Source organism: Prenolepis imparis, unplaced genomic scaffold (genome assembly GCF_030444845.1).
Source record: "Prenolepis imparis isolate NDT839.2.m4 unplaced genomic scaffold, iyPreImpa1.0 SCAF_1, whole genome shotgun sequence".
Taxonomy (NCBI): Eukaryota; Metazoa; Arthropoda; class Insecta; order Hymenoptera; family Formicidae; genus Prenolepis; species Prenolepis imparis.
In genome coordinates this window covers 4,015,231-4,039,705 of record NW_028141159.1, presented here as the reverse complement: position 1 = coordinate 4,039,705, position 24,475 = coordinate 4,015,231, and the positions used below count along the sequence as shown (strand labels likewise).

Here is a 24,475-nt window from a genome sequence, read left to right as displayed (position 1 = left end):
CAAAGGGGAAAAAGGTGGAAAATAAAAAATTTTTTGTATGTAATTTCCAGGAACACTAAAACATATAAAAGACACGCAAGTTGAAGCTAATTAACGTTTTAGTTTTCTCGGCATAATTACGGCATAATTAAAACGTTATGTGCTGTATATATAGAGACCTGCTATTTCATGAATATTAAACATACCGTTAATTTATAAATTGTTATAAGCAAATAATAAATATTCTTCACTAATTGCATACACTAGTTTCGAACTATCACATTATTCGAAGCCAATAACGAAGCAGGAGCGAGTACTTGAAATTATATAATTGAATGATCGTATATATCCGAGTTAATGCATAAATAATTACGCCCGGACCTGCGTTCTGGAGGCACCGACCGGCAATTAGTACGACGAAATAGCGAAATAGAGACATTCGCGTTGGCGCGATTGGAAATTTTCAACGCGTGCAACGGCCAATGAGCCAAGCTTGTTACACGGCGCTTGTTAACATTTCCACGCAGTATTAACTGCGTTATGGTCATCTGGCCCGTGTCATTCGCACGTAATGATTGCGAACTATACGGTACGTACGTACGGCGCAAATTCGCATGCTGATTTCAATCTTGTACATACGAGCAACGTACTAGTCGGACGTTGTTAAAAGATTTCACGAGCTTCAATAGATCGATCGACGATATATTTTTGGTAAAAATAATATTGACTTTTTCGGACCGCTATCTTTTTCTTTAATCTCCTTTTCTATGAAACATATACGAAATATCAAATATGAAATAAGAAAAATATATAAACAATTGGGAAAATTTTTCGCGAACAATTTAACTATATTAGATATGAGGAAGGGGAAAAGGCAGCTGTGATAAAAAGAGAGACGTGTAATTTATATTCTTACCAAATTCCAGGAGGCGCTATCCCTGGCATTTTTTTGTGCATGTTTTTTTCGGTTCGACCGGGGCAGTCTATTACTGGACGATTATGTGTGGCGCACGACACAGTATCACCACCGTGGCCAAAACCGTGAATAACGTGAAGATGAACAGACAAAGCCTTGATTTCATGAAAGAAAAAAATTTCATGTTATTTTTCCAAGTCGATTGTAAGTCGATTTGCAGAATAACTTATCGTTAGATAAATAATAAAGACAAAAAGTATTCCGTTTGGAGAGAAATTTAAATTGTAAATAACAGATATGAAGACACATATATCGCGAGATGATCAAAATTCATGAATTCAATTGACATTATTCCAGTGAATGAGTTTTATGCGATCGTGAAATTATGTTGAGAGTAAAGAAATTCTGAAGAATAGCTGATAATTACTAAGTAAGTTTCAAACATTTACATAATGGATTCGTCTAGAGTTAAGTTAATGGATCGGCGCATAAATGGCGGATGAGTTTTTCCTTGTGCAAAAAATGAGGAATCTGAATTTCGAGCATCATTGTAAAAGCTATCTCTTTGTCCGCGATTTTTCCGCGAGCGCGCACGACTTTGGTGAGACCACATGAAAGATTTAAAAGCATCTCAACCTGTCGACCACCATGGCGGCGAACTTCCAGTCGCTAATGACCTCGCCGTCCTCGTCCGACTTTTTCATGCGGCTAGTGATGAACTGCAATTCCTTGAGAATTGTGTGAAGTTCCTTCTGCATACCGCTGAGGGGCAACGATGCCGAAGTCTCTTCGACTGTCGCCGGTCTGGCCGACAACGGTGTGCCGTACGCCGACCTACTGTAAAAGATGATGTAAATTATTACTCTCGAAGATGTCGCGCGATACTTCTTAAGGTAAAGCGTCGGCAGAAATTTCTCGCGAATCGTCGGAGAACTCAAGAAGATTCGATCTCTCAGAATGTTACATATATGTATAATGACTGTTTAAATTGTTGAAATTGTCTACCTTGACATACTATTTTCTTGCGCGGTGCAAAACGATTATGAATTGTCGTGATAATTTACATCTGAAAATTTTACAGCATTCATATTTATAATTGTCTTCTTCGACAAGAAAGTCATTAATTATTAATTTATGCATTTATATTTGTTGAGATTCTTTCTTTATTTGTTATGCTATTTTACATAGTTATTTGAGCTTCTCTTCTTTCAAATAATACACTTGTAAAACACTATTTTTTTAATATAAAGTTTAATGAACACTTTTATATCTTTTTAAATAATTTGAACAGAGAATTGGAGCATGAAAATTATTAAGCCGTGCATTCGAATTGCAGTAATAGTCATAGGCATTTCCATTATTGAGTTTTCGTAGGGACGTGATAGAGAGGAGAGTAGAAGAGACGGAGGAGAAAACACAGATTGTCGGGCGAAAATCGTCCGGCAAACTCTGGTTTAGCGGTTATTGAAGGGTCGAGCGAAAAAATGTTAGGACGGAATATTTTGTTAACGGCTCGTGAAAACTGGTATGGGAGAGAAAAAAAAAAATCCGCGAAGAAATCCCGTGGGAAAACGCGGAAATTCGGGGTCCAGTGGATTGAGTCGGCGTTTATCGAGGGTCAAAAATCTCGATATTCGATTTCGGCAGTATAACTATAACTGTTGCGGCCATTTTGACAGTCGCGCGCGACAGATTTCGTGCGAGCGGATTTCTCTGCCGCGTTCGCAGAGTTATTACAGAGTGAACATGAACCGTGTCGTAATCGATCTGCAATCGTGTCTTCGATTTTTCCCCCCTCGACCGGAAAGTGTAAAAGAACGTCGAGCGCAAGCGAACACGCGAGTTGAATTACGTGCAACAAGGTGCATTTATTCGGAAACACGTATATCCCGTCCCGCTTTCGATGCGTTCGTTGCCGCTTATTCGATGGCTCACAATGAATTATTATATGCGTTTGTGTCGGTTTTTGTTTTCCCGGTGCTTTTTTCGCCAGCAAGATTAAAACGTGATTTTCCGTTATTTCCCGCAAATAACGCTCGCTCGTTCGAGCGCTATATAAAAAAAAATAAACAATCGCTCTTGTTAGCGGACAAAACCGAGAAAATGCGACTGGCCGGGGAAAATAAGCGTTAAGCTCCGTTTCACGTCGCAGAATTTTCGCTAACCGCAACGAGCTGAAGAGATTGAACGGCGAACACTGAGTGTGGTTGATATACCTTATATAGCCCGAGGCAGGATTAGCGGCGCTGTTCCCATGGCGAAAATCGTCGTCGATGTCTAAAACGTTCGCCAGTAAACTCTTACTGCTCCTCTCCTGCAGCTCCAGCTCCTTCATTCGATTACTCATGAGAATGGTCTTTTTCGTGATCTTCTTGCCCGGCCGACTCATGCGCAACACACACGGCAGCCAGTGCAGAAACAGTATTTTCACCTGCGCATAAACATCGAAAAAAATGATTGTCTTTTTAAAACTTTCTAACTACATTGTGTCGCCCAGTTTAGTAAATTTGCCTCGCATCTTTGTTTTTTGAATTTTGCAACTAGAACATAAAATCGTTCAGAAATTTGAAAGTATAGAATTTTAAACTGGCGCACGTATCATATTTGAAGTTTAACAATATTGGGATTTACAATGCTATTTAAGGCTATTGTATGTAAAGGATAATAGCAAATTACTAGAACAAGTGGAGTTTCCAAGTTACAATAGCTGTCGATAGTTTTGAGCATGTTATTTCTGCTCGTAATAATTTCTTTTATCTTGAGATAGCGGCTATTTTCATAATTATGTGCAATATATTCGGCATATTGAGTTTTTTAAACAATATTTGAAAAAAATTTTAATAAAAGATAAATCTATTAAATATTTAATCAGTGTATACATATAGTTATGATTTTAGTCTTTTTACACCTGAAAAGCGCATCTCTTTGTCACTCAAGAATTATTCATTGGATTAAAAATCCGATGCAATGCATTTTATATTGGCATTATTATGTAGGCACTAGCGGATCCTGACGGCGATAATGGGGGGGTTTTGCAAAATTATTTTATTTAATATTTTTGGTTTCATGATTAGCTTTTATTCCAGGATCAACGACGTCGATAGCTCTTTAATGTTTGTTTTTGTTTATTTATATTTTTTAAACAAATTCAGCAAAACTGTTTTTTTTTTATTTGCAAGGAGGGGGGTAACCCCCCCCCCCCCGCAAGATCCGCCAGTGTATATATATATATATTATATAGATATAAAGAATTTCTCGCCTAATTATTTTCATGCAACGAAATTATCTCATCATTTCGTTCTATGTCTGACTTAATCTATATACTTAACTCTTTGAATGCGTAATGAGTATAATTTACAATGTATCTTATACATACATATTGTATATATTATATAGATATAAAGAATTTCGCCTAATTATTTTCGTGCAACGAAATTATCTCATCATTTCGTCGTATGTCTGACTTAATCTAAACTTAACTCCTTGAATGCGTAATGAGTATAATTTCCAGTGTATCTTATACTTTTATATATATATATATATAATATATATATAAAATATACATATATATAAAAATATATATATATATAAAAGTATAAGATACACTGAAAATTATACTCATTACGCATTTAAGGAGTTAAGTTTAGATTAAGTCAGACATAGGATGAAATAATGAGATAATTTCATGCACGAAAATATTTAAGCCAAATTCTTTATATATATATATATATATATATATATAAGGGTTTAACCTCTCCCCCCCCCCCAGGATCCGATAGTGTATGTAGGTATATACCTACTACGAGTGATTTGTAAACAAAGTCTGTTTGAATTCAGAATACATTTCTCCGGTGTGTTGACGAAACTTGTATTAACCGACGAACAAGCCGAGAGCGACTAATATCTCGAAGGCATTTCAAACTTTCAAGAAGTAAAGTACTGTTTTTAATGAACATAATGACTACCGCAAAACTGTTCAAAATATATTGCTGACCATTACTCAAAATATTTTTCACATACAATTGCAAAATTTCACGTTATTTCGAGTTTATAAATTGCTTCTGATTTATATACTTTCTTTAAATAATGCGATTAAGCTATAATTTTGTATTATGATTATAATTATCTGTTATGTTATTACGTGTTATTCTATATATCTATATTATAATATATCTAATTAAAATAATAATGCCTCGTCCTCTCTCCAATCTGGAAGTTTGATATATTTATGATCGCATTTTATTATTACGATTATAAATTATGATTATACGATTTCAAAATTGTTGCTTATTCAATTATCGAGCATAATGAAAAGCAATTAAATTTGTAATGATTTTGGTATAATACGAGTACAATAATAACGAGAGTAAGTGCAATCTCGACTAATCCGTTTAGTTAAGCGGCTTATTTTCATGTATCTAAAATGATTAATCTTTATTCGACTGAAATATTTACTGCACGGTTGATCAAAGATTGTGTTTTCAAAGCAAGTTGGAAATATCCACGCGGCTATACATTTAATTAATTTTCTCGCGAATTCATATGTAATCCACTCTACAAAGATCGTGTCAGTGATGAAAGTTTCAATTGACAGGCGATTCGTATGCATAGATTACAAACAAAGATTGTATGATTACAAATAATTACATTAATTAACATTATCAGTGTTAATTAATTAATTTAGTTAAAGTCGTTTGTACGCGAAATTATTTTAGTGACAAATTGTTATTTATTTCACAATGTTGCGTCATTAATAACGCATGCTGCATTTATCGCTGGATTTATATTATTTGAGATATATGTTTGTTATTAATTATCAAGTAAAGAGAAATAAGTTAATATTCCCTAAAATTATATATTATATATATATATATATATATATATATAATTTTTAATATTATAATGTATTATAATTATATTATAATTATATTATAATTATATTATAATTATATTATAATTATATTTAATTGTATATATGTGTATAATATCTTACCCAATTTGGCATCACGTATCTATCGGGCGATCTGTGATGATAGTTGAGTACCAGAACGGTCAACACGACGCTGCTTGCCACCATGAACATGATGCAGTTGAAGTATGATCCTGAATCGAGGTATTTCCCGAAAATCCCCCGAAGAAAGAATACAAAAAGAAGGCGATTAGTCACGGAAATGGCGTGGACCGACGCTGTTGGCCCGCTCTTTCATTGAGAATGAAAGATTATTCTCTCGGATTCTCTTTTAGCTCGGCTCATAGCGTAATCGCTTCCGCTTACGCGAAGCTTCTTATACTTTCATCTCTTTTTTTGCTCAACAGATATATTTAATAATCTTTCATTCGCTTGTACAACTGCTCGCGCGTTTCCGGTTGCGCGCGGAGAGGTTCAAACACACACATTCGAACATTTGGAGAATATATTGTGTACTCTAAAAATGTTTTAACCCCGACGCTTTAATATAAGAGAAATGAGGACTCTCTCCGAAGAGAAAGAGAGAGAGAGAGAGAGAGAGAGAGAGAGAGAGAGAGAGAGAGTAATTCATTTTTCAAATACAATTTTCACGGATTTTTGCTCCGATGTTATATTTATCAGGCAAAAGTGCACACTGCGCTTTCAGATCTGCTTGACATCAGCTTGATGTATTTCGCAATTTATATCTTCTTGCATTTGCGATGTACATAACTTGTATAGTGCATTAATGTTTTTTATCCTTTTTCCCCGTCGGAGACGAAGTCTCCATCGATTCCTCTATTTGAACGAATATGGTATAATAAGCGAAATATACGGATTAATATTTGTACAGAACATTCTCCTGATGTGTACGACGAAAATTCGAACCTCCCCGCGTGAGTGAAGACACACACTCCACGACGATACACTCGCAATCACAACACACGGCGATTCGGTGCCATCCGAATATACCAGTCACGGAATCTCTCGCGATTCACACTGAAGGCGAATGTTGAGAAAGAAATAATAGCGAAATAAGAGAATTTATTATTCGGCAATAATAATCGGGACAAAGATAACACACAGCTAAAAGGAAAAGCACACTTACACAAGAAAAAAACAAATATATATATATATATATATATATATATATATATTGTATATATGTAGCATACACTATACATTTAGCAACAAAACTGTCCAAAAGGCATCTAAGACATCTAGATCTCCAGATGTCTCTTACACGTTTTTCACATTTCTGTATCGCGTTAAAGGATGTCGCGAAAAAATATCTGAAAAACGTTTCAATATTTTCAACGTTCCTCAGATATTTTTTAAATTTTCCTTTTGCATTATACTTAAATAAACGTTTCATTCATCTAACTTCATCTCAATACCAACAGATTTTTAACAACGACGGGATGCATCGAGATAAAACTGTTCATTGATCACAATTACGCTAAAGTCGGCGTTTCTCGCTTCGCTAGAATAATGAAGGTAACTTACGTCAATTATCCGATGCTAGATAAGCGCAAATAAGAAAAAAGGTTGAAAGTAGAGTGTACTTACTTGTGCGCAAAGTGCGTGTAGACGTATACGAAAAGAAAGAGGCGAGATGGTTATATTGCGCAGAGAAATAGCGACGGAGAGAGAAAACGCTTACACTATCATGCAGCTATCGAAAATGCATTCTGATAGAATATGCATACAAAAGCCTTCCGTAACCTACTTTCTGTTTCCTACAACTTGAGAAAATCATTGATATACATTTAACAATACTTAAAGATAAAAATACAATAGGGATGCATATCGTGAGAACGTTTAAGCTGCGATTAAGACTACGTATACTACGATAAGATTGGGATGTAGTTCATCTTTCTATTTTTATTATCGGCTATCTTACGTGTTCGCGATTAAGCCTGAAACTCCTGTTTAGATACTAGTTATCTCGGAGTTTCGGGGGGAACTAATGTAATCGAAGTTCACTTCGATCGCAAATGCTATTATACATGTATCGGATGTGATGTTGATTAATTATGTGTATTTATATAATTTAATCTTCGTATATTATTCTTATATATTTTCAGTTATCACTGAGTAGTTATCATCTTCTCCCACCCATGATTTATAGCTGAACGTTAAAAAATATGATTAAAATAATCAGTCCTGTCAATGCACACATATTTAGGATCAACTCTGTCGTAAAATTTCCTTAATAACGTGAAATATTCTGGCGCCACGCTGTAAAATATTTTAAACTTTTTTACCGGATTACCTTTTTTATCCGGAAATAACCAAGTCCCTTTCATGCAACTGAACAACGTTATATAACGTAGATGCGAAACGTTTCTCGCAAATTAAAGATCTTCGAGCGATACATTTTCATTTATTTCGTCTCGCTTGCGCTCAGACGCAATTGAATATTTATTCTCCCCTTTCTACAATTGCGAAGGTTTGCTCCAATTACGGATCCATTCCCCTTAATTATTGGATCGCCATAATCGGATGAGCGCATCCGAAATGCTGCGTTAAAATAGGGGATCGCAAATAATCGGACGAGGCGCGCGTGAAAATGAGAAAAAAAGAAGGAACGAGAGAGCTTCAAGTGTCGGTGAATAAAATACTAAAAGGGTCGCCTTCCTCGTGTTATCTTGACGGCTATGTTAACGGTTCCATAAAGCTCGGCATCAGCGTCTCAGGCTGTGATTAATTGTCGTATACAAAGCGGCCATCTCCTCTTATTAATGAATCTTTAAGACTCGCCTTCTATTACATAGTGGTTGCGTATATTTATGACGTTTCGAGTTACTTAATTAATCCACCGATTATTCGCTGGAAATTCACATCAAATATATTATGGCGCAAAGTCACTTGATATAAGAATTTACGATATGAAATGCGGAAAATTACAATCTCTTGGACAAAAGTAGTATTATTCAGTAATATTTTTTGCCTACTTATATAATATGTTATGCTGATTAAATTTCGCAAATTTAAAGCCAAGATAAATCATTGTTTACCAGAATTTACTAGTTATTTAGTAGAATAATTTTACAAAATTTAATACAAAAATTCACACCATACCCTTATTTTTTTGCACGTCAACTAATTTTTATTTGTCTAAAATTTTTTAAGGCTGATTCACACATCCTTAGTCAAGATTTTAGATAAACTAGAACAATACAAGCGCGCGCCATTTTTCGATTTTAAATTAAAAAGAATGATGTTTTAAAACAAATAATATAAAGTTTGTTTAAACTCGATTAATATTTTTTCACAGAAATTAGCTGATTAAAGCGTTAATTTGCTACTTAAATTTTAAAATAATAATATGATAAAAAATTAAAATAGTAATATGTTGTAAATAATATGTTTTAATACCATATTCTTGATTAATATTTTTTGACAGATATCAGCTGATAACTGTCAAAAATATTATAACATTTTATTTAACGCTTTAATCAGCTAATTTTTGTCAAAAAATATTAATAAAGCGAAAATTTGCTAATTAAATTTAAAAATAATATTTTATAAAAATTAAAATAATAACATTTTATTTTATTTTGTTTGTTACAGGTAGCATTGCTGATAAGCTGCGCGCGAGATTCTCGAGTATCGAACAGACGTTGATTCGTGCGGTTATAGTTTTCGCATTGTTATTTCTCATTGCGCAATGTACGCGAAATACACGTGCAATTTACGCGTCGCGTCGGGAGTGCCGTGTAAAGTGTCGGGCGATCGTAATTATTCGTGTTTTCGCGAGTGTCGTGAGTGCTACCATGGACCAAGAGAGGAGGAGGAGGCCCGGGGAGGCATCGGGCAACAGCGGGACAACTGTGAGGTATGCAAGATACCTAAAAACATTTTTTTTCTAAACTACATTGAGATATTCGACCGTTTCCAGACTTTCAAAATACCCTGTACACATACATACACCCCCCCCCCCCTCCTCACACACACATGTATATATATATATATAATTTGAATATTTTGTTTTCAGATCAATGTGTGTGCTGTATAGGTACTACAACTCCGCTATTGCACGTATTGGTGAGTGAGAAATTATTTATTTCGATCGAGTAGAAAGTATTATAACATTCCTTTCTAAAAAAAAGCATGTTAAGTCCATTGTTACAAGTATTGTTGCATCTTTTCCGCGATGCTTATTGACTGTCTCGATTCGCATTGTGCGTTATATTCGTAGTATCGAGAGACTGTCATCGCAAGAGTTAGTAGTTTTATAGTTTGTTTAAAATAAAATAAAATAAAATAATATGTTTTAAATAATATGTATTATAATATACTTTAAATTCGATTAATATTTTTGATAGTTATCAGCTGATTTCTATCAAAAAATATTAATCGCGGATAAAGTATTATAATATATTATTTACAACATATTACTATTTTAATATTTTTTACATATTATTATTTTAAAATTTAATTAGCAAATTAACGCTTTAATCAGTTGATTTCTGTAAAAAATATTAATAAAGCGTTAATTTGTTAATTAAATTTTAAAATAATAATATGTTAAAAATATTAAAAAAGTAATAAGTTGTAAATAATATGTTATAATACTTTAAATTCGATTAATATTTTTGATAGAAATCAACTGATACCTGTCAAAAATATTAATCGAGTTTAAAGTATTATAACATATTATTTACAACATATTATTATTTTATTCAATTTTATTTTGAACAAATTGTCAAATTGCTAACTCTCGCGACGACAGCCTCTCGAGACTACGAATATAACGCACAACGCGAATCGAGACAGCCAATCAGTATCGCAGAAAAGAGGCAACAATACTTGCGAGAATCGACTTAACATACCTTTTTTAGAAAGGGATGTGTGTTTAATAGGAAATAGAAAATATATTTAATAGAAAATAGAATATATATTAATCGCGAAAATACTGTAACATTTCTTTACATCGGGAGTCTTCAGTTCTACACTTTGTTATTTATTGTTAACCACTGTATTAATTTTAATCTGAGAAATGGAGAATCGTTGATTAATTGTGCGTATTTGTTGAGAGAAACCTTCTGCGTTTCGACAAGTTTTTCACAGATGTGAAAATCGAGCAATACATTTTTTCAAATTAAACGTCTGCAACTTTTATATTAACGCAGCACAACGAGAAAATTATATTCCCACGAAACAGCCACTACGTGTGGACATAAAGTTTTTTTTCTCATAGTTAGGAATATTTATTCAAAATATATTTATTTTATACGCATGTTGGCAAACATTTGTCGAAGAAAAATTATGTACAATGCGACACGTGAAAAGCATTTTATTCATAGTACATTCAATTCATAGCAGGCTCCACAAATTTTTACAAAATAATCCGACTTACTCCGCGTGCTTTATATTTCGGCCGCCATATGCTCCAATTTAATTATGACCGATGAAATAGCTGACGTCATCGAATTTTCAACTGACAGATAGGTCGTAATTTAAATTATTCTACCGAATTAATTAATTATTACATGCCCTGCAACGGCGACCCAGTTAATGTGATGGTTAATGTAGAATTTATAAATCATTGTAATGTCGATGTTTCGCTGTTAAATATATAATTGGGCAAAAAAACAATCAATAACGGCGCGTGTGGGTTTCACGCGAATTAAAAATTGCGTTTGTATATAATTATAATTATAATATAAAAACATTTGAAAAGAGAAAGAGAATATTTGGCAAAAAATCTTATTTGTACATTACTTTCTTTCGTATTTACTATAAATAGTTCTTTTTTTTGCGATAAATAGTTTTTCATTACGGTATTTATGATATAATTGTGAAATATTAGATTATTCAGCGGGATTAAAATAAATACGAAGTGGAGCAGAACATTTTAAAAATGTATCATATTTCCTTTTATTTTATCTGTTTCTTCCTCATGCTATCTTTAATTCATTCGGTTCATAATTATGGGGCGCTAAGAGTTACAAGTGGAATAACTTCTCTATTAAAGAAACGCGAGAGGGCGGCAATTCAACTTTTTTCTCATTTTTTTTATGGCTTTCAAGCTAATTTTTATGAATACTGCTGCTTTATCATTTCAATGCTGCTCACGTAACTGTGATGCTATTCATATCATCATCAATAAAGTATTTCTAAAGAGCCATCGCGTAATATTGCTTTGTAAAAACGTGTAAAGCTTTAATAATAATAGAGAGAGAGAGAGAGAGTTGAAGAGTTTTCAACACATCTTTTTTTAAATATTGTTAAATTCTTCATTTCGGTTTTAACACCTCCAAATTACATCTTTGTAAAATCATGCTTTGAGTTAAAAAATTAAGTTAAAAACTTATTTATTACATTTAACGCAATATATGCAACAGAGAGAATAACAGATTATTAATCAAAGAGAGTTATGTTATATATTATATGTAATTCATTACAGAAATAAATAATGCGCAAGCCGGATATAAATAATTAATAACAAGGATTGACTCACTGAAGAATGAATTACCGTCCTGCGTTTAGTGTCATATCTGCGTTAGACGATTGATCATTGACATATTTCATTTACACTAGCACAATTTTCGCGTATTCGTGTTTTCATAGAACTGCTGTTAGATACTCTAAATGCAGTCTATTTGCGCGAGTGTACAAATTTCGCGTCGTTGATGCTCTCTTCTTGGTTTTTTTTCTTTTTCTTTCGATCCCACGAATCTCGCTTCGTTTCTCGAGCGCATTTCCTTTCCTTGAAGGCTCTCGTTTACCTTTTCTATTCCTTGATTACTTCGAACGACTCGTCGACGAAGTGGCTCGTTCGTTACGTAGTCACGTAGTTCTCTCTCTTACACACACATTCTCTCTCTCTCTCTCTCTCTCTCTCTCTCTCTCTCTCTCTCTCTCTCTCTCTGTATATACAATTTCTCTTGTCAGTTGAATTGCCTTCCTCGCAGCTTTTTTTATGTGCTTTGCGTCTCCGTTTTGCGCGCGCGCGTTCGGGTTTACTATTTTACTACTCAATTTCCGCATTTTTACGTACTACTTGCGGAGCCGTAAGCTAGTTCTCGGTTATTTGGAACGAATAACCGGTTTTATTGATACTACGAATGCGCATTTTACTTCTCTTTTCGCTTTTGCGCAAACATTTCTATGCTCTTTCTTGCTAGACACGAATTTGCAATAGTAATGTTTCGCAATTTCGGTGTCATAGATGTGCCGCAGTGCCTCTTGTTCTTTCATCGCTTCAAATACAATTAAATATAAATATTATTAATTAGTTCATTTCTAATCAGTCTTTTCAGTAATCCTATATACATATATATATAGTACTATATACGTATACATGCATATATCCACTTTTTTAAAATTTATTACCATTATCATTACTTTCTTCCGGAACTGCTCTTCGCCTATATTTCTTCTTCTTTTGATTTTAATAACATTGCTGCATTTTGCAAGAGAGATGAAACAACATGTTCCGTTGATATTATTACTTTATACAAATACGCATTTTTCAAAGAAAAATGCTGCCGAGAAGAATCGTGGACGATATCGTTGCGTTTCCTGATTGCCAGCAGCATTTTGACCTTCTTTACGGCAGCTTCATTCTGTTAATTGTATTGTTGTTGTTGTTCTATGATGTCGTTATGCAGCTATAACCACCTACTACATTTTTGTAGCAGTCCAACAGTATTCGAGCGACTTTACATCTGCATTATCTCTTAATCGCTCCATCTTGAGGATGGATTTTATCCTGCTTTTACGACGGCGTTTTTACATCGTTCTAGCGTAATGCCATTTACAACGAGAGAGTCATAAAAGGGACTTTATTCCTGCAGGTGACACTCGGCTGCAAATTTTAATATGCTCTTACAATGTTCCCTTTGATGGTCCCGGAGAAACCATTGTTCTCATTACATCGCCGATTGCCATTTGCTCGTTTTCTAATCACCAATCTCATCATGGGGACGCGACGCTCCTTATTTTCCTTGCGCCTTCGTCTTCGACGCTCTGCCTCGTTATTTGCTCGATTTTCGCTTGCGACGTCACGTTCCTAGGACCCTTTCCTGTTTTCACGTCGTCGACGAAATGCTTGTTCGCGTCCTCGAAACGAAGGGCGAAATACACGATTGCATTTAAAGAGATCTCTCATTGTCGTAATGCCTTTTTATTCTACGTCTTCCATTACTTTCCAATTACTTCGAGCGGTCATGCGCGCGCGTTCGTTTTTGGGTGAAAAATGCTTGCGGTTTTCTTTTTTTTTTTTTACTTTTCATAAATGTCGCTTCTCATTCTCGCTTTTCTTTTTCTTCTTATTTCATGTCTGTCCCGTGTTCCTTCGTTTTACGGGGTATCGCCGTACATTTTGCGGTCGCCCTTGATTACGGGCGAACGTGCGTTTACGACTCAGTGGTGTGCGATGCACCCTTTGCATCTTCAAAGTCTTGTGGTGGAGTCTACGTGGACTCTCTGCTCCCTGGTCTTTCCGCAGGCAATATTTCGAAAACGTTCTATCTGGATTGCGCTGTTTTACGGCCTCGTATTCCGTATTTCGGTCTTCATATTTCCGTCATCGGATCGTTATTGTTTATGCAGCTTGCCGTATTTTCTAAGTCAGAGTGTAAAACTCGTGGCGAATGGAAAGTTTGCGCGGTGAGAAAAGTCGGAAATGTGTCGAAAGAGAACTGTTACATAGATTGCTCTCTCGCGATTCCGTCTTAGAAGTTTCGCCACAATATTGCTTCTCGATCCTGACTTCCTCGGGAAGTTTTCGCTCTCGATTCGAGCATCGCAAGCTTGCGAACACTTCGTTCTTTTCTTAAAATAATTCTCGCGACGAGGAGAAAGGAAAACGGCTCGCATCATTTGATCTTCGCGAAAACGATTGCAATTTTATTTTGCAAGGGTGCAAAGAGAGAAAGAAAAAAAGTACGCTATGATAAAGAGAGGAAAGAAGAGAACTTATTGTGTAGCTAGGACAGGGAATAAAGTAGGTACGTTCTTCGGATACGACGTTCGTCAAAGTTGCATGATACTTGGAGACTGCAACGAGTCGTTTTGTAGCCGGCTACGAGAATACAGAAAAAGAAAGTGGAAAGAAAGAAGAGGTATATACGAGAGAGAAAGAAGGAATCGTAGAGCGGCTCTCAAGACTGTCCATCTGCTCGATTGAAATCTTTGACTAGTTGAAAGAAATGCGAGATTTCGATGATAAATATATCAATGTGTTATTTTTTGCTTTTTCTTAGTATTTGCAAAAATAATATTATCTGTAAACAACTTTATTATAAATAATTTAATGTGATCGTTACAAGTTTGCCACAATCAGATACTTTATTATAAAAGATGCGCTACATTATTATTATTATTATTATTAGAGAAATAGTAATAAAAATATAGAAAAATTATTTTATTGAAAATAATGAAGTCTCAGAAAATAATTAAGAGAAAAAATAATGCTTACAAAAATTAAATATAGCTGCTGATAATTAATTTTACACTCTTTTTAAATTGACAACAAATTCATACGTGTGAATTATTATCTGATTTGTCATTATAGTAATCGTATCTATAGTTGTTAGATATATTATAGGATAGGCTATTCGATTACAAAACGTTGAGAATCTCTGCTTCACACGACGACAATTGCAGCCGGCAACGACAACGTAGCCTCGTTTCGTTTTGTTCGCGTAGGCGAGCGTACAGTAACATATATACACATACCCATACAAAGACATTTAAATAAGTCACATGTGAGTTCTCTTACGATTTTTATCAGTATCGTCCACCTGTCGGTAGCTCGCGCGTTTGTGGGCGTACGTGGTCGATGGCTACGCGTGCGGAGGTGTAAATAAATAAATCACGCTGGAGCGCTATACGAGTTTCCGTACTATTGTTGCTCCATTGTGCTTCCCGTCTGCGATGCTACTATCGTTACTATAGTAATTCTTTCGGTGCATTATTTAAGCCAAGTAATCCAGAATTTACGGGCAGCGCTTCGAAAAAAAGACGATGTTGATGCTGTTGATGCTATTTTGCATGCGTGATATTAGACAGTTGAACAATAAATATAAAAGAGAGTGAATTATATTTTTTAAATATCTTGAAGAAGAATTAAAAGCGTAGGAAAAGAACGCGACAATATTTGAAATAAAATTGTCGAGTTACATACCGATGTCTCCAAGTATTACGAACATCTTGAAAAAGAGCGATAAAGGTGATTTCAATCTCGTTGAGAAAGATAATTCGCAAAGAGTCGTGTAGAGAACGTTTTTGCCAAGTTTATATTTTTTTCTAACGAAGCTTTAGCAGTACGATTCGTTTGTATATATGTACGATTGCTGTTGCACGTGTGCGAGAGAAAAAGGAAAATCGTAAATTTCGCCGTATTACGTGCGCGTCGCGGTCCATACGTTAACACGAATGTCTCGGAATTTTATTCGATGCATTCGGCGGCACGCGTCGTTTATCGAATCGCGAAACGGATTTTCGCAGCACTTACACGTCCCGTTAGAAGCGCATGTTCCGACCGAGATTATTGTCGGCAGTTTGGCAGTCGTTTACGTCCCGCTCCGCGCATGGATTGCTCTCTTAAAAGCGCGCTCTTTTCGCGGCTCAACGCGCCGGAAACGCATCTTCGCTGTAATGCGAAAGCGGTTTTTATTATACATTCCTTGCCTGTGAATCTTCACTTGTGGTGGTTGCGCTGCGAAATTCCGACTTTGGAAATTCCAAATCTTAAATCGTCTCAAGCGCGTTTCCTCTCTCGTGGCCTTTTTTGCAGCGTTAATGCGAGTTAATTTCTTGTACGAAATTTATTTACCACTTTACTACAGCACTATACTTTTTATTATACCACAGTATTTCGTGTTTCGTTTAAAGAAAAAATAGTGTATTTTTATTATATTTTTGGATATTTATATATTTTATGTATTAAATATTTTTTTAATACATACCTTGAAAGAATAAAAAAAATTGATCATTAAATTAAAGTCATATTATAATAAAGGCACACTAAAACAAGAAAATAGAATAATAGAATCTACAAATGTATAAATATTCGAATTTCAATTGCTTAAATTTTCTTCGGTTACGTTAATACAAGAAATTGAGATTGTAAATTGGGGGCAAACTGTACGTAAATATACATTAATGAATTTAAAAGATCTCCTAAGACAATTTTAAAATGCTAGGAAATCACGAATATTAATATAACGGGAAGAAAGAAGTTTTGTTTTACTATACAAATAAATGAAGATTGACTGTGGCTAATTTCGCTTTACACAAGTAACATTTAAACACATAAAATATGTTGTTTGACCTCAAGTTATATATTTATCGTCCGTATATACGTGACCAATATTGGAGGGGAACTTTCAAATAAGAAACTTTATATATATATGTTAAAGTTTCCTGTTAGTGGCGAGGTGTAGAGAAGGAAATACGAGAAGATAGAAATTTCCCGTAAACGTAGCCGCAGTTAGTACATTTTCGAACAACGTTACCCAAATTGCACTCCGTTGCGCGCTTATCAGCGACATAAATGATATATCGTTGGAGAAAGAACTACGCGAGAGCTTAATGACTCGCTAAGTTAAACTTAACTGCGTTTAATTGTAAAATGAATCACCCTTAAATGCACTCTCCGATGACGATACGGATTATGCAGAAATTTGTTTTATATTAGTATGTTGTTTATAAGTTGTTTCAAATCAGTATGTGCATATATATATACCACGTTTATATTCCGTATGATTGTAAATCGATTCAATTGAGTCTTATTGTTAGCCCATCCCGATAATCAATTTTTATTTTCACACAAATTAAGCATTATGAGAGATCATCGACATGTTTACAAGTTTATAATTCTCTTTTTAATCGCGAAATGAGAGATGGACGCTTCTAGTCTATTAAACCTTTCGATTAGTGACTCTAATTGTTGTAAAAGTCCAGATGAGCGACAATATTGTTAATGCATGACAGTTAGATAATCGCGATGCAAGTTCTCGATAATTATCCGCGAATAACAAATGACACTTGCACGAAAATATGTAGTTCCAGTTTTATCTGATACCATCGACCGAGCAGTAAGTACTCGGGATGTGTAAATACGATTGGGAATAAAATACTGTTTTGTCACGGAGATTCAACAGCTTTGCTCTTTCTAGAAATATGTGGCAGCGGTATATAGCATTTTGCAGCGAAATATGTGGTTCGACATTTGTTGCATCCTCCTTGAAATGTAGCCCATTTCAAGAGTAGCCCTCTTCAGCACGCGATCAGCTCCGTATTTCTCCATTTACATACATACATGTGTATGTAATGTATATGTGTGCGTATATTCTCTTTCTTTCTCTCACCATCTCTCGCGCGCTGCCAGCACTCATGTCAGCGCATTATTTCATCGTTGTAACATTCCATGTGTCTGGATTACTATTATCTCCTACGCATAAACTATAATCATCGCGCGGCGGCTGATTGCAGAGATTTTGCGAGAGTTGCGCGTTTCGTGAATTTTGAAATACGATGGCGCAGCGTCAAGATCATCATCGCCGATGCGAAATAATTCGTGGTTCGCGTGTTAATTATCAAAGTATACGTGCCAATTTAATTATGATTTAAAGGGCGAAACCAATCGTGTCGAATAATTCGTGAGCAGAAGTGTCTCCAAGGGTCTAGTTTTTGCTTGTTATTGTTTTTATTTTTTTTTTCCATTCTCACGGATTAGTCGTGGCAAATATTTTTTCGTATGCACCACGCGAATAATAATGGATCGTGTCCTATCGTCCCGAAAATATGAAGCTCTCCGTTCCCGGTGGAAATATTTTCGCGCTCTCGCATTGTTTTATTATTTCTCTCTCGAAGTCTTTCGCGTCTTTCATTCTACTCTATCTTTTTATTCGATGAGAAGATTTTTGCTCTTCCGTTTTAATATTATTTTCCCTTTTCGGCGATATCTTATTTCCAATAATCTTACCATTCGCTTTCCCCATATACTTTTCAATTCCGATTCTCGATACGATGTCAAATATGTACATCCGTCCTCAAAAATTTATTGTTTTTACGATGTCATTTTTGAACCATTAAAATGTTAAGATCATCTCGGTTACGACGTTCGTAGATTTCAAATCGATCGTCATCTTCATCGAGATTATCGGAGGAGATGAAACATTTCAGATGCGCTCTCGTTTATAACAAATTTGAAATTTGGTTATTTTAAAATTTGCGGACATCCATGTTACTGATTCCTATTATTGCGTGCGAAAATTAATGAAACATTATAAAGTCGCGGTTGTACACATAATTCAAAATAAATACGTATAATATTCGTGTATAACATAATTTTAATAATATCCGAAACAATTACGCTAATTTCGTATTGTTGACCATTGAATATTTTGTATGAAAATATGCGCAATTATATCCCGTGTACCCCGAATGCTATTGTGTGTGTCTGTATGTACGCATATATTAAATTATATAATCTCCCCCAAGTTAAACTTACACGTTGCACATTATATTATTATTCAAACTAGATTTTGACGTATGTTGGCACCGCTTGAAATATCGACTTTAACAGGCGTTGTCGTACGGTATAATGGAGAAATACTCGCTCTTGAACTTCATACCCCAACTCTCAACAATCTGCAGTAATAATTATAACTACGTCTGCATAGTCGAGCAGTAGTGCCACTTCAGAAGCGGTGAGCAAAACTAGCGATAAGAGGTGATACAGGAGGAAGAAGTAGAAGAAGAAGAAGAGGAGAAATATATATGTAAGGGGGAAAAGAGCGATGCATTTTCCATATATTGTCTACTTGTCAATATGCTCCGTAATGTGAGATTCACTTTGTTACCAGTAGCAGAATCAATCAATGTGCGCCATGCACGTAATATACTACGTACTGCATCAATCGCACGAGAGTCGGTTGCTTGAACGCGTATCAAAGAAAGACAGAGGGGAAAGAGATAGAATATGAAGGGAGAAGGCGGGAAAATATAAAGAGAACGAGCACTAAAGTTTTGCATGATTTGAGGCATAAGTTTACGTTTCTACATGTGATCGTGAAGTATGCGTCAACCAACTGTTTACGAAGGAACTCTTATAAGCCTTACCAGAGAAAGAGAGAGAGAGACAGAGAGAGAGAGACAGAGAGAGAGAGAGAGAGAGAGGGAGGGGAAAGACAGACAGATAGAAAAGCAACTTCATGGCTCTTGAAATACTGTTCCATCAGAGCGAGAGACAGAGGTGAAGACAAAGGCAGAGAGAGAAAGAGATAAAGGAAGAGAGGAAGATAGGAAGAGAAAGAAAGAGGCTGATACAGAGGTAAAGAAGCAACTACCAAGTCATCCGACATAGCGTAAGAGGAGTAAACGCTGATATTGTTCTATGATATGTCGAGCTGCGCCTATCGCGATACGTTCCAAAAGAGCTAACAGATCGACAGCAGAAATCCACGGAAGATGAGCGACACGAGATCGCGGGGGAGAGTTGCAAAGTTAGAATTGCGGGGGTGATTATGACACAATGGCGATGAGCGGTGTAGCGGTTATAAATAACTAGTGTACAGCTCATAGAGAGTGACTTGTCATACGCTTTAACTTATCGTACGTCTAGGCAAGTTGAAGTTCCGCGACTGCAGAGCGAAAGGAGCAGCCTACAGAAATACGGGGCAGAGAGATATGATGGGGATGGTGATGGCGGAGAGGAAGAGAATTTTTGACCCTTGAGTGGCATTACCGGGTCACGACTGACGTTCCGCGCGAATAACTTTTTTATGAGCGCGCTCTAAAATATCTCGACGCAGCTATTTCTCCTTTCTCGCGCACAGATTCTGAGATGTATTCTTTTTCATTCACGGAACATCCTAAAGAATAGATTCTCTCCTTGTATCGCGTTTCGGGCAACGTTCTAATTTGTTCGGAGCGCGCGTTTACGGGCATTTAATCTTTTTCGTCTCTGAGATTGTTTTACTCCCGTTCGCTGCAACGATCGGCTTATCTCCAAGATAAAAACAAAATACCACTCAAGAGGAAAGAGGCAGAGTGGGCAAGAGAATAAGAAGAGAGATTGAGAAAGAAGAAGAAAGAAAATAGAGAGTTAAAGAGAAAACGAGAGAAAGAGGAAGAGACAGAGATAAATGGATAGAAAAAGACGGAAAGGCGGAAAGAGACGGTGCTGGAAAGTAAGAGATCATTTCCTTGATTCAGAGCCTTCGGTGCAATTTACATTTTCATGTGAGATACGTACTTTATAATCACTACCAATGCAATATACTAAACTCGTAAATTCGAGGCGCTAGCACCTGCTCCGGAAGGTCGGAAGGTCAGAAACTCTGCGTAAGAGAGAGTTTGCAGATTGAGATCGAGCGTGATAGCATACACGTAGTCGTCACATTCACACATAGTACACGCACGCACGCACGCGCAAGCCTCCCCCTCATGTATGTACGCCGGTGGCGAGTCGCGGAGCCAGCGGAAGTGAGCTATCGCCGAAGCAAAGCGTTTTAGATCGCGTCAACACATTTGACGACCGATGAGCGATAAATCACGAATCGCGAGAGAGATATAAACGATCCTCACACTTGTCGAAATTGAAATTTCAACGCTGCGATTCAATGAGCGTGTATATCAACACGGTGGGCAGCCACACTCTGGGGGTAGCTGCCTATCGATATTATACGCTGCATTCACACGTCATTCTCATAGAAATATGAAATTGTCAGTTTAAAAAATTATTTGTTTTTGCACAGACCCTTGTTGAATTATTATCTGTACCTTGACGTTCGGATTGTAAGAAGCCGAGAGCTCGTTTAATTCATCGCTCGTCAATGGCGCACGCGATCTCAAAGGGCGACAGGTTCTAAGGGATCTCTTTCGCCCCGCGCGCGCTAAGAAGGGTTGCGCATCGCTCACAGGGAATTGGCGGAACGACAAAGCGTTGCCTGCTGAATAGGAAAGTTCGCGCCGTTTCTCCATTGAAACGCACATCGGCTCGCGCCTTTGCAGTCCTTCGACGCGAGCGAACGACACACGCACACCGTGTCCAAAAGCTCGTACACGTGTAATCGAATGTGCGAATTCTATGCGCGGATGAATCCTTATCACCTTGTCCGTGATAATCGCGAAAAGGTGACGGGAAACATCAAGCAGTGGAAGCATGACGTCGCTATTTTTTTGTCACGGTATAAAAGTTGACAAAAAGAAAGATTTATAATTATCGTTATTCAACAATTATTTTATTTTTTTTTCTTACTTGGAAGAAATGAATTCTGTTAAACAGTGAGAATTATGGTAGTATAGTTTAACTTTATCATATATATTTTGTGACATTTACTCTCTCTTGAGAAAATATGACATTAATAAATAAATTTCAAGATTTTATAGTATTTTATAGTATTTTACCATTAACAGACAAAGAGAGAGAGAGAGAGAGAGAGAGAAAGAGGCTTAGAATCACATAGATGCGGTCGTTAATATTCAGTTAGCATAAATTTATGCCGTTGCTTCCATTGTCAGATGTGAGCGAGCTTTTGGCAGATCAATTATTATAATGATCATTGTTGGTCTGCATGTGTTTCGTGCATGTCATTTCTACATATGTTCTATGCCGAGCAAGCCCGTATACGCACTGCGTCGCGTCGCACAATTCATATTTCATGAAGCGCATAATTCATGTAACCGGAAATTATCATTATTTCGAAAGGGAGAAGAGCCTGAAGAAATTTATCGATCTCTCTCTATTAAACATCGCGATGCGCATCGCTTCTAAAGATCGCGTTATGCATTTTTCATGTGCGTTCGCAATTTTTCTTTATGTATCGCGAAATGATGTAAGAAATTGAAAAAAGAAACATGTTAGAACACGCGATGCGTACATGATTTTTGCACGATATTTACGAAAATTGCCTCGGAAATCGCTTTTTACAAAAATTCGCAGTAGAATGCGTTACGTCGAGCCATATACAGTCTTAAGTCCGTATTCATATCCCACATTTATCGTTATATGCGAGAAACGCCCAATTCCCAACCGGAATATAATCTCGTATACGATCTTCATATTAAACGATAAAATTCGAAACGAGACGGCCACATTTATCGTTCAATCCTGCGGGATATGGATGCGGATATTTCAAAGCGCGATCTTCCTTTTCGGAGAGAGGCCTAGATTCCTTTCTTTCAATAACAATTTGTTAACAATCGGGTGCGATCGAACGAAGCTCATATCGGATGTCATGTTTCATACACGATGAATAAACGACGACGACGACGCGAACCACGTAAAATGTTTAACGCATATCCGTATTGTATCTCACGACCGTAATTAGGAATGACATATCGCAGTTTAATTGTCCGTCGTGCGATTTATTCGCCACAAAAGCAAGTGTATATGTGTCGCAAAACGAGTTTGTACATAACTGTATCGTGTACGTGGTATATTGTATGTATACATGTGTTTGTCTCTGTTCACTATTTCAAGTCGCCGATTCATTAACACCCGCGTTCGCGATCGACGTTTTTTTTATCGTCGTTCTTACACCACTTACATTAACACTCTCTTGTATCTTCAAACTTTTGTCTCTACGATTTATACGCGGTTATTTGTGGCAAACTCTCTACAATGCGGAAACCGTGTTGGAAAAAGAGAAGAAGTGCCGTTTGCGATCGAGCCAAGGACACCGCTCTTTCCATTGGCCAAATTTATGGTTTTCCTGTTGGACAACTGTTAGTAGGATAACCTTTCCAGCAACTTTTTTGTATCGTGTCGTGCGCGATTCACAAACCAATGTTTTTGCAATTCTGTAAATCGTGTCGAAACATTCTGCACGTCCAAGATGCAAAAACATTAATTTCAGCGCCCGGCCGCTCTCTCTCTGGGTCTATTGATTAATAATTTCTTCTGACAGTCAACGGTGAATGTATCACATAATAACGAAATATATGATATGCAATTATATCCTCGTTACATTTGCTGAATTATAGACGCGAATTTGTGTCGCCGGTAATGCCCGGTGGTGTATATCAATCATTCCATTTGCATTCAATCCGGAAAGTTCATATATGTGTATATTCCGACTAGTTGGCTTTGCTGTAGTCATTATCGTCGTGGAAATTATCCGTTAGCGTATACACAATAATTGCATTCGAGTAAAATAAGCGCATCGATTTAGGATTTATTTAAAAAATATTAGATATAAGTGCATTGAAAAAAATGCAGATTTTGCAATAAAAATACGAAAAAAAAAAACTGCATAATAGATGAGTTATATAATATTTGCTGACTTCCAACAAGAATACTTATCTGCACTATGTAAAAATGTAATATGTAGCTAAAGTAGCTATAAAAGTTCCTTAAACTCGATAATAAAACAGCATATAATATATAACTCATTTACCTTTGTGACCGTTTTAAAACCCATGCTTCAAATGTAAAGTTTTCGATCGCAATTTTGAAATGATATTATGGCAAATACAATTTATACCGCAATGTTATTACACGCCGACATGCAAATCTTCCGAGCGATACAATTTTCGTCGTGTATCATTCGTCCAAATCAGCGTAATCATCGCAGAAATTAGATCGAGGCCGAAAATTCGCGACGCGATCGTCGGCCGAATAAATATCACGTTCTTTCGATAACTGTATAAATAATCACGAGCGT

At 36.1% G+C, this 24,475-nt stretch overlaps 1 protein-coding gene and 2 long non-coding RNA genes across 10 annotated transcripts in view; 2 read left to right on the top strand and 1 right to left on the bottom strand.

Moving 5' to 3' along the window:
* Positions 1 to 9,642, top strand: part of LOC145942733 (uncharacterized) — a 42,269-nt gene extending 32,627 nt beyond the window's left edge. The window contains exon 4 of the long non-coding RNA XR_014426414.1: positions 9,420 to 9,642. This is a non-coding gene — a long non-coding RNA (uncharacterized LOC145942733). The remainder of the gene's footprint in view (positions 1 to 9,419) is intronic.
* The window catches only part of Nachralpha6 (nicotinic acetylcholine receptor alpha6), a 235,468-nt gene that overhangs the window by 11,130 nt on the left and 199,863 nt on the right, over positions 1 to 24,475 (bottom strand). For all 8 annotated transcript variants that reach the window (XM_083049565.1, XM_083049506.1, XM_083049541.1 and 5 more), the window contains 4 exons: positions 5,889 to 5,998; positions 3,112 to 3,326; positions 1,532 to 1,732; positions 896 to 1,050 (listed from right to left, as the gene is read on the bottom strand). In XM_083049565.1, the coding sequence (XP_082905691.1) occupies positions 966 to 1,050; positions 1,532 to 1,732; positions 3,112 to 3,326; positions 5,889 to 5,998 (611 nt within the window). In that variant the 3' untranslated portion in view covers positions 896 to 965. The remainder of the gene's footprint in view (positions 1 to 895; positions 1,051 to 1,531; positions 1,733 to 3,111; positions 3,327 to 5,888; positions 5,999 to 24,475) is intronic.
* Positions 9,861 to 24,475, top strand: part of LOC145942739 (uncharacterized) — a 141,437-nt gene continuing 126,822 nt past the window's right edge. The window contains exon 1 of the long non-coding RNA XR_014426415.1: positions 9,861 to 9,893. This is a non-coding gene — a long non-coding RNA (uncharacterized LOC145942739). The remainder of the gene's footprint in view (positions 9,894 to 24,475) is intronic.